Consider the following 10,434-nt stretch of genomic DNA (forward strand, 5'->3'; position numbering starts at 1 on the left):
AATCGTAAATACAATTAATAAAAACTTATAAATTTGTTTCTTTAAATTTTAATTCTTTATTTACTATAATTCTTATTTCAATTATATTTTGCATTCAATTCGAAGGTGTGACCTAGTAATCAGTAAAGGTCTCAAGTTCAATACAAAAAACACTAAGTGATTCTTTCATGTCTTAGTCTTGGTGGACAGAATTACTTGATATCTATTGGCTATTGTGATGGGAATTGGAAGATGACATATATCCCGTGAAATTAGTCGAGTTCGAGATATTTGGTTGTTGTAATGGGAATTGAGAGATGACATATATCTCGTAAAATTAATCAAGGTATTTGGCCTATGTGATGTGAATTGAGAGGTTATCTTGTAAAATTAATCAAAGTGTGCGAAAATAGACATCACGATCATAAAAAAATATAATAAAAATATTTCAACTATTTTGCAAACCCTATATTAGTAAATTCAACCCTAATGTTAGCTATCTAGTATCATTAATTAAGAAGAAAAAAAGCCCATTGCACTAATGGAGTTATTACCCAAGTAAAATAGAAGAAGGCAAAAGTAGCCATCTTCACGTCTCCTTAATTAATTTAACAAAAACCTTTGGACTTACAGAAGAAGAAAGAAGAAGAAAACAATCTACAATTGCACACGAAACTTAACCGTAATTCCCCCTTTCATTCTCCACGCAACCCCAATTCTTCTACCCTAGCACGGCGGTGACCGGTGACCGGCGGCAGTCCTTCATCAGAAGTATCTCGTCGTTTTTGCCTCATCCTTTTTGGGGTAGATTTCGTCGTCTATGTGGGGCTGACGGAAAGTTATAGTTTTTATATTCAATTAAATCGTAAGGAGAAAAACCTAGAAAAAATTGAGGTTTTTAGTGTAAGCCCATATATTATTTAGCTTTGGTGGGGAGGTTTATGTGGTTATTGTGCGTTTTTGGATATTGGAGGAGGTAGGGAAAGGTGGTCCGGACACTAAAATCATCAAAGGGAACACAAAAAGATCACTTTTTTCCAACTGGGTTTTTTGAATTGTTGAGAATCTGAGCAAGCTGGTCGGAGCATCACCATCATCAAAGGAAAGAAAATTCAGTTTCCTCATCTGGGTTTTCTTGGAATTGCTTAGAATCGTTTCAACAAATTGTTTATTTTATTGGTATATTGAGAATATCAGCTGGGTATTGGTGGGAACAGTGAATCTAAGTTCAGGTAAATTGTATTGTTCTCTTGTAATATCTATCTTGTATTGTGAATTGTTTCGGTTAGGATTCAGGACAATGCCTGCTTAGTGTGGATATAGTTTTCAATTCTAGGGTAAATTGTCTTAATGTGAATATGTATATGTGACCTCTTAATATTGGGTCAGGGGTATTTTGTAGAGTGTCATGATGGATACAAAGATAATCCGGACTGGTAATTAGAAAGTTATAGCTTTTGGAATATTTTGTTAACCAGTAAGATATCAATCAACGACCATCTTCATTCCAATTTAGTTGGAATTGGTTGTATGAATCATCAATTTTCTTAGAAACCAATTGATTGCTACATTGACTATTGTAACAATTAGCTGCATTATCTTTTTTTGGGAAACCTTGTTCAACTATGTGTGTAGATGATCATGTTAATTACACAATAGAAGTAACCAAAGAGAAAGCAGGACAATTGATGCTCCATATCACACTCCATTTAAAACCGGCATCTACCCGTGCTTTGTATAAATGTTGATAAATTTGTACTTCCCCCTCACAGATTTCCTTTTCCCCTAAAGTTTGCGATGATCAATCTTTCCTGGTAGAATTTTATTTCCATGTGCATTTAAGAGAGAACTTTTAGTATTGCCTTCTTCTTCCTTTACCTCATCATCCTCATTTTTTCTACAGCTCACCTTCCGTGCTACTATGATCTTCCGACTTACCCTTTTAACTACTCCCCTTGTAGCTTCTCCTCCTCCAACAATGTCCCAGCTAGCTCGTTTTTCACTTGAATTAGATAAGCTTATTTTTCTGATAGGTGACTCCAATTTGTGATAATTGTTTCTACTCTTTTGATACTTCCTGGCTCAATTCCTCCTTTAGTGTCTTCAATTTGTTTGGCCTTTTTTTATTGGTCTTTTATAATTGGATAATTTTCCCAATATGCTTTCTTCGTCCTTAAGGTCCTCATGTTGTGGTTATTTACTCAAATATAAAATGTGTTGGACCGCTATCATATTTGTCTGCAATCGAGCATTATCAGTTCAAGATCAGATACCTGCCCCACCATAGTTTTGGATAATACATCAGCTCACTTCCAATTCAGCATATATTCACAATTTTGTGAATGTTAAAGCACATATTTCATTTGTTCTTATACACTATGCTCCTGATACTAGTTAGTTAATTTGCCAATTTCGTTAATGAAATTTGAAAATTCTTGTCCTCCTTACTTCCAGTGACTCCTGTAATAATTCGTTGTTGGATCTATGTTCTCTGTACTTCTGAAATGGAACTCTTGAAGTAATAGCGTACATATTTTGCAAAAAAGCCAACTCTTAATGGCACTCTTCATCCTCCTCCTTTTTTTCGATGAGGCCTCAGGCCCCTTTATTGCCATCTATTTGGGTCATTTAGATTCCATACCCTCCATGAATTTTTTCTGTTTCATGGACAAAATACTTCGATTAGTTCCCCTACCTTGCATTACTCCCTCCCCTCCCCCCCCCTGCTCGCAATGATTGTGCAAGCATTCATGCTTCTTCTACTCCCACCTCCTCGTGTTCCTACTTCCTAGTATTTGGGTCTGTCTGCAGTTTTAGTTCTTTCTCCTTGATTCACTCCTTTAAAGATTCAATGCCTCTTCCTCAAACCCCAAACATGCCAATTAACACGCCAACCCCCATTGATTTTTTCCCTTGAAAGTACTAGGAGGAAAGTAACCTTTAAGACTTACTCCTCTGCTATGATTGAGAGGAGACATGCAACTCATATGTAAAAATCCGAGATCCATGAACCAGCTCCAATCTGCTGAAAACTTTTTAAAATGTGTCAAAATTACTAAAATGTGCTTAGGTACTTGTGTATGTAAAAGGTCCATCAGCTTAGAACTGGAAATTTGACTTGCAAGTGTATTTCCTTAACTAAGTTCTTGCAAAATATTGAATCTACCGTTCTTATGAGTTATGACCTTTGTTTTCATGTTCTGTTTGGTTCATGCTTTGAGTTTCTCTGGTAATTGAGTCTTGCAGAACTAGGATAGACATAGTGCTCAAGGCTTAAGTAGAAATTTTGCTTCCCTTTGGTTTTTTAATATTTGGAACTTGGCTGGAGCTCTGTGGGACTCTCACATATTATAATCTTGGTAAGTGATATGAAGAAAAAAGAAAAACTTTAGATAAAACAATTATTGATGGTTTGTTATGCATCCAAGATCGATTTTACCACTTACAAACAACAACAACATACCCAGACACCTAGTATAATCCCACAAGGTGGGGGTAGGGGTATACTTATTTATACTTTGAAGACAACCTGAAGAATGACTTGGTGTTTTCTCTTTTTTCTTTTCAGTGCTATATTTTAATTGCTTGGTCCATGGGGAATGGTCAGGGTGTGTTTGCATATCATCAGCGTACATGAATGATGTTCAGTGGACAAAAAGGCGCTAATGGCCTTAACATATTCAAATGGAGAAGGCACGGCGAATCATCATTGAGAATAGGATTGCTTGATGATGTGCATCCTGAAATCGAACTGTCAGACTATCGCAGAGCACCAAGTCCAGGTAGTGAAAGCCCATCTGGGCTTCTTAATGGTGAGAGCGTTAGTGTTGAACCAATTTCTGATCTGGACTTGTTCTTTGAGAGGCTCTACAACTATTATTGCGAGAAAGGATTATGGTGCATTATTATAAAGTGGATATTTGAGCTTCTGAGCCTAGCTTTCACCATATTCTTTTCTGGATTTTTTCTGTTGTACGTTGATTGGAATGGGCTCCGCAATGCCAAATGTGGAATGGATGCTGTGGAATCTGGAATTAAGCCTTGTGATCTGGCCAATGAAGCTCTTCATCTGCACCCATTGAAACCTCTTACGCTCTTTAAAGGCACTGTGTTGGGTTACCTGGGGATATTTTCTGTCTACTGGATATTTTGCTTCTTAAGGTTTTTCGCACAGCTAAGAGAAACCCTGGCAGTCCGTCAGTTCTACTGCAGAAGGTGCGCTGAATATCTTTAAAGATTTTTTGAAAGTCAACTTTTCTGGAATATCGTTCATTTCTTTTTCTTGCTTAGTTATGATTACTGGAAACTCAAGATGTTGACTGAGTGTTGTCTTTTCTGTGTTGCTTGTTATTAGCTCATCGCCAATACTTCTTTTGTCATTCCTCTACCTAATCACAATGGTGTCACATTTCTGTGCAGTCTTCATGTGACAGACAAGGAGATACAAACCATTCCATGGGCATCCATTCTTGAAAGGGTTGTTCAGTTACAAGAATTGCAACAACTTTGTGTAGTCAAGAATCTTTCCATTCATGATGTGGTTATGCGATTAATGCGGAAGGAAAATTATTTGATAGGAATGCTTAACAAAGGGCTCCTTTCTTTACCTATTTCTCACTGGGTACCTGGCGCTGGTCCAACTATCAGTTGTGGCCCCAATGATGTGCGTAGTCGTCTAATACTGCCAAAAACCCTTGAATGGACCTTAAATTGGTGCATACTGCAGAGCATGTTTGACAGGTAAATGAATACCCTATGTTGAAATCAAATGTCCATGCGGTGCTTAGTAATTAAGTAATTGAAGTTTTTATTCATATATATCTTTGCTAATTTGTTCTCCACTTTACTATTTGATCTGGTGTTTTGTTTCTACAGAAACTTTTGTATACGCAGGGACTTCATTTCTGATCCTAAAACATTAAAGAAAAGGCTTATGATTGTTGGAGTTTTAATGCTTCTCTTATCTCCATTTCTTGTTATATTCATGCTGGTGTATCTCTTCTTGAGGCATGCTGAACAGTTCTACAACCATCCAAGTACGGCATCGTCTCGAAGATGGTCAAATCTTTCCAAGTGGTTGTTTAGGGAATTCAACGAGGTATCATTTCTCTGGTATGAACTTGATAGGTTGAAAAACATGGAAGTTGTTATTTATGGATCTCTTTGGTCCCTAATTGCAGCCTCTCTACCTCCACGAGGTAGTGGTAAGGGCTGCGTACACTTTACCCTCCCCAGACCCCACTTTGTGGGATTTCACTGGGTATGTTGTTGTTGTTGTTTGGTCCCTAATTGTTTTGGGAATGGGGAGGGCAAAGGTGTTTAGTGTACTGTGTTTTTCTCTCCTGCTTTCAGGTTACTTGTGTGGGTACAAAATGGTAATGTCACTATAACTCATCAAGCTTGTAGCCTTTCAGCCGTACATTGCCTCTATATTTTCCATAGTCGCTCTATTGCATGATACACATTTTATAACATATTTATGTAACATATATTTTTCAGCTAAATGAAATGGGTTGAGCTGAATGACTCCGACAGATTCATACAGCCAACCCTACTAGTTTGGGTTTGAGGCATAATTTTGACTGGTTTTGTGTGTATATATCGTGAGCTAACATTCTAGTGAGAATGTGAGATTATGGTTTTTTTAATCTCTTTTTTCTCCACAAATTGGTAGGTACTTCCTATCTTCATTTTTAAGTGTAACGGCTTTTGCTTTTATACTTATGTGCATCTTCTTTATCTTCAGGTTGACCATTTGTTTAAGCATCGTATCAACAGCAGTGCCATACATGCTTCTGATTATCTAAAGCAATTTCCATCTCCTATTTTATCTATCGTCGCAAAGTTCATTTCTTTTGTTTCCGGTGGATTTGCTGCTGTTCTTATTATCATTGCATTTCTAGAAGAATCTCTGCTGGAAGGCCATGTAAAATACTTAAACTCCCACAACCAGCAAATGCTTATTTGCAAAGCTGCTCTTTTTTGAATTTACCTTTTCAAAAAAAAAAAAAAAAAAACTGCTCTTTTTTGCTTTTATAGCAATCTGGTACTGCATCTTATATTTTGCTTCAAATCCTGCAGATATTTGGTCGCAACTTATTCTGGTATGCTGCTGTATTTGGAACTATAACAGCTATAAGCCGGGCTGCAATAACAGATGAGCTTCTTGTCCTTGACCCACAGGGAGCAATGTCACTTGTTGTCCAACATACGCACTTTATGCCAAAGAGATGGCGAGGGAAAGAAAATACTGAGGCCGTACGAACAGAATTTGAAACTTTATTCCAGGTGCTTTTTGCCTTATGGTTTCTTATAAGCAGATAAATGTGAAAACAGACACTTCATTGAAGTAACTGTTTAAGGATTTCATATTTTCATTTAGAGCATATTATTAGTTTTTCCAGGAAAGTCATTTATAATTTATATAAAATTAAACTAATCAAATACCACAGTAAGTGGTTGATTCGTTAAACAATTAATTGTAGAGCTAAATGTAATATTTTGCTTCAATAGAGTGTAATCATACAGAGTGAATCCAGACAAGGCAGACCATTGTCATGATTTTTCCTTCATTCCGCTTTTTGGCAGTTTATCCTTCTTAGTTCTTTTTATGTTTCTTCGATTGAGGGTGGGTTGCTTTTTATTTATTAGATTCGAAGTTTGACTCTGCTGTATAGCCTTCCATATTTTAACTTACTTTTTAAATTTTTTGTAATTTATCACAAGTTTCTTACATGAAGTAGCTCCAGCTGTAGGCTTTTTCAATACATTTACTGTATTCTTCTCTGGAATTTAATTTTTTTATTTTTTAGAGAAGAATTTCCTTGATATATAGCCAGGTTATGCAAGAGTTTTACTGTCGATGGATAGATTGTGTAGTACTTCATTTTACCTGTGAGATTGTTATGGACTACTTCTTATGCAAGAGAGAGAGGTTCAAGTATCTTGGGTCCATAATTCAAGGAGACAGGTCGATCGACGATGATGTCACACATCGTATTGGAGTGGGGTGGGTGGAATGGAGACTTGCCTCTGGGTACTGTGCGATAAAAATGTGTCATCAAGGCTTAAAGGTAAGTTCTACATAGTGGTTATTAGACCAACACTAATTGTATTAGGTAGAGTGCCGACTAGTCAAGAATGCCCATGGTCAGAAGATGAAGGTAGCGGAGATGAGGACGCTCACACGGATGTGTGGGTATACTAGGAGAGATATGCTTAAGAACAAAGTTATACGGGACAAGGTGGGAGTGACCTCCGTGGTGGACTAGATGAGGAAAGTGAGGCTGAGATTGTTCATACATGTGAAGAGAAAGACTGAGGATGCATCAGTGAGGAGGTGTGTGAAGTTGGTTGAAGGCTTGTAGCATGATTTAGGATAGGTAGAGGTAGGCCAAAAGAATTGGGGGAGGTGATTAGACTGGACATGACACAATTTCAACTGACAGAGGACTTGACCTTAGATAGGAAAGTATGGAGGTCAAGGATTAAGGTAGAAGGTTATTAGGTAGTTGAATTTTGTTGTACTTCTAGTAGTATGTTTTAGGTATCACATAGTTTCTTTTTTCTCCAAAGGTGTTGCTACACTTGTTTTTCACATTGCTATTTTGTTGTCTCCTTTTCTTTCTTACTTTCCTGCGTTGGTTACATTTCTTTTGAGCTGAGGATTTGTTGGAAACAACCTCTCTACCCCGCAGAGGTTGAGGTAAGGTCTGCGCACATCTTACTCTCCCTAGACCCCCAATTGTTGTTGCTGTTGTTTTATGAAAGTGTCTCACTGTCAATGTCTAAATTGTGTAGTACTTCATTTTACTGTGAGATTGTTATTGACTTCTTATTAACTCATCGTGCAGTATACTGGAATGATGTTACTTGAGGAGATGACCTCAATTTTTCTTACACCATATCTACTGCTATTTGTTGTCCCAAAGGTGTTCTTCATTTTTTCAGGATAATTTCCTCAACTTACCTAGCTTGAGAATTCTTGAGACGATGGTCGCTGACATTTGGATTTTCTTTGTAACAGAAGGTAGATGATATTTTGCGCTTCATTGCGGACTTCACTGTTCACGTTGAGGGTGTTGGTCATGTGTGCAGGTTAGTAATTATATCAGCTTGCTTATATCTTCACATGTTGGTGGCTCCCATTGACGGAGCTCACACATTTCAATCTTCAATCACTGATATAATGTTTCTCTGGGCAGCTTCAGCGTGTTTGATTTTCAGAATCATGGCAATAGCAAATATGGATCGCCATTTAGTTCTCCCCGCTTGCAAAGAAGTTCTCAAGGGAAAATGGAGAAATCATTCCTGAGGTTGGTCTTATAACTACTTGAGCCTGTTTTGAATTATTGTTGGATTATGAGCTTTCGAATAACAGTACATGTCAAATGGTTTCAGCTTTCAAACTAGCTATCCTTCCTGGCAACCTGATGATCATGGAAAACAGTTCATATCAACACTTAAAACGTTTAGAGAGCAAAAGCTGCAGTTGCATGAAATAGGACCTGCATATCGACCTTCAGAGCTACAGCACTGGAATCCCGACTTTAGAGGCTTAAGCAATCGAAACAATTTGTTCTCCAGGGAAATGCCTCTCAACAACTTGGGAGCTGGATTTGGCTCAATGTGGTTAATAGATGGTGGACAGAGGAATTATCCTTACATTCTTGATTGGTATTATACCTCGCATCCTCACAATACGAGTAGTGATTCAAGAGGCATTGAATCCAGGCCTCTTCATACTGATAACAGCGAACACCTTAAAGATCCTTGGATGCCACCTCATTTTGTGCAAAGCAAGGATACAGTTGACGACAACTGGGGTCACTTATTTGAGGACCGAGCACAAAGTCATCTCGGAGCCACCACATCAGCTCCTGTTTTGAGGGAGAGCATCCTACATCAGGATGATTCAAGTAGCATGGCACAATCTATGAGGAGCCAGTGGTGGACTAGAAGTCGACCACAAGTCACAAATCCTCAGACAAGCTTCCTTGAACCTCCGAATTTCAACAGCAACCCTCATGATTATTATGATAATTTCTCTGACAGAAGTCTAGATGAGCAAGAGCAAGAGCTCGAGCACACACACGTTGACTTGAGGAATTCTAATAGGTTGGCCAATACCTTCTTCATGGACGATTCGGTTGGAGACTTCAACCTTCCTTTTGATGATATTTACAGATTGCCCTCAGGAAACCCTACAAGAAAATTAGATCCTTCAGATCTTGTTTGATTTCAATCTCTAACGACACTAGGAAATGTTATGAATTTCTGGGTCTCAAAGTTGTTTTCTTTCAAGAAAATTGTTCATATTTTACATTCTTTATTGTGCATAGTTGATTGTGAGGTTAGAATTCTGGAAAAAAGGTCAGTTTTTTCTAGAAATTGATTGGATTTGAATGTCATCATTGATCCTTTTAAAAATGTAAGCACCACTAGAGCTGCTGCTAACAATGGAAGACATTCTCTGTACATAATGCAATTTAGCTAGTATTTCCTTGATCCTTTGATATTTGGTTATTATTACTAGCTTTGGATACGTGTGTTACAAGTGTATATCGCGAGAAATAATATAAATGTATGAATATTTTGCTTTAAAAGAGAAATGTATATATGTTAGGACACCAAATAATAAAACTTTGTTGTAAAATGAATCTAAAAGTAACAAACATGGAAAATGCAAAAAGCAAGAGAGGAGAGTTATTCTTTTTTCTTCTAATGTAACCAAGTGTATACAATATGAATTTTTATGTCTGCTTTTATAGTATTATATAGAGACGTACAAAAGGTAGAGCCGTAAGACATGACATTAAGAATTTGAGATAATGAAGTACAACAAATAGAGTAGTGGAGAATTACATTTTTGCAGTGGACATTCACATAAATTGATATTTATTCATAACAAAACTTCCTTTCCAATGTCAAAAATTTATTACTAACAAAATTTCATGTATTGATATACCATGATAAAAAAAAAATCTACAATAAAAATATATTTGTAATATATATCCACTATCCTTCAAGTACACACTGGATAAACTTGCTCATGTGCAGTTTCTTGCAAATCAAACAAGAGATATAAATCACATTAAGTAATCATGGTAGATCAGGTATGGAAGATCCCTGACATCCTTTAAAAATATCATATTCGCTATACCAACTGAGCCGACTGAGAAAGAATCTGATGATATTCGATCTCTAATCCCCTTTATGAAATAACCCTGTTATACCAACTCAATCGTCTTTGCGGATGTAATCGGACTCCAAATAATAGAACTTTTTAAAGAGGAAATGACATATATATACAACTGATAGTTATAATTAGCAATAAATAGCACAACATTAATTAGCATTTAATAGACAAATAAAAAATAAGCACAAAATGGCCCAAATTAATAAATGACATTTTAATAGTTTTTTTTTTTGTTTTCCTCGTATAACCAATATCAC

The 10,434-nt window shown here is 36.8% G+C and overlaps 1 protein-coding gene across 2 annotated transcripts; it reads left to right on the forward strand.

Moving 5' to 3' along the window:
- The first annotated feature begins 493 nt into the window (after window positions 1-493).
- LOC102586846 (autophagy-related protein 9) lies at window positions 494-9,494 on the forward strand. 2 transcript variants are annotated; one of them, XM_006354939.2, is made up of 10 exons: window positions 494-1,211; window positions 3,548-4,194; window positions 4,399-4,719; window positions 4,855-5,077; window positions 5,726-5,905; window positions 6,061-6,267; window positions 7,833-7,910; window positions 8,006-8,076; window positions 8,184-8,294; window positions 8,380-9,494. In XM_006354939.2, the coding sequence occupies exons 2-10, from the start codon at window positions 3,617-3,619 to the stop codon at window positions 9,215-9,217; spliced, it is 2,607 nt and encodes an 868-aa protein (XP_006355001.1). In that variant the 5' UTR covers window positions 494-1,211; window positions 3,548-3,616; the 3' UTR covers window positions 9,218-9,494. The 2 variants fall into 2 exon arrangements, with proteins under 2 accessions (XP_006355001.1, XP_006355002.1); XM_006354940.2 differs by having other exon boundaries at window positions 3,587-4,194.
- Window positions 9,495-10,434: the final 940 nt, after the last annotated feature.

This window comes from Solanum tuberosum, unplaced genomic scaffold (assembly GCF_000226075.1).
Source record: "Solanum tuberosum cultivar DM 1-3 516 R44 unplaced genomic scaffold, SolTub_3.0 scf00189, whole genome shotgun sequence".
Taxonomy (NCBI): domain Eukaryota; kingdom Viridiplantae; phylum Streptophyta; class Magnoliopsida; order Solanales; family Solanaceae; genus Solanum; species Solanum tuberosum.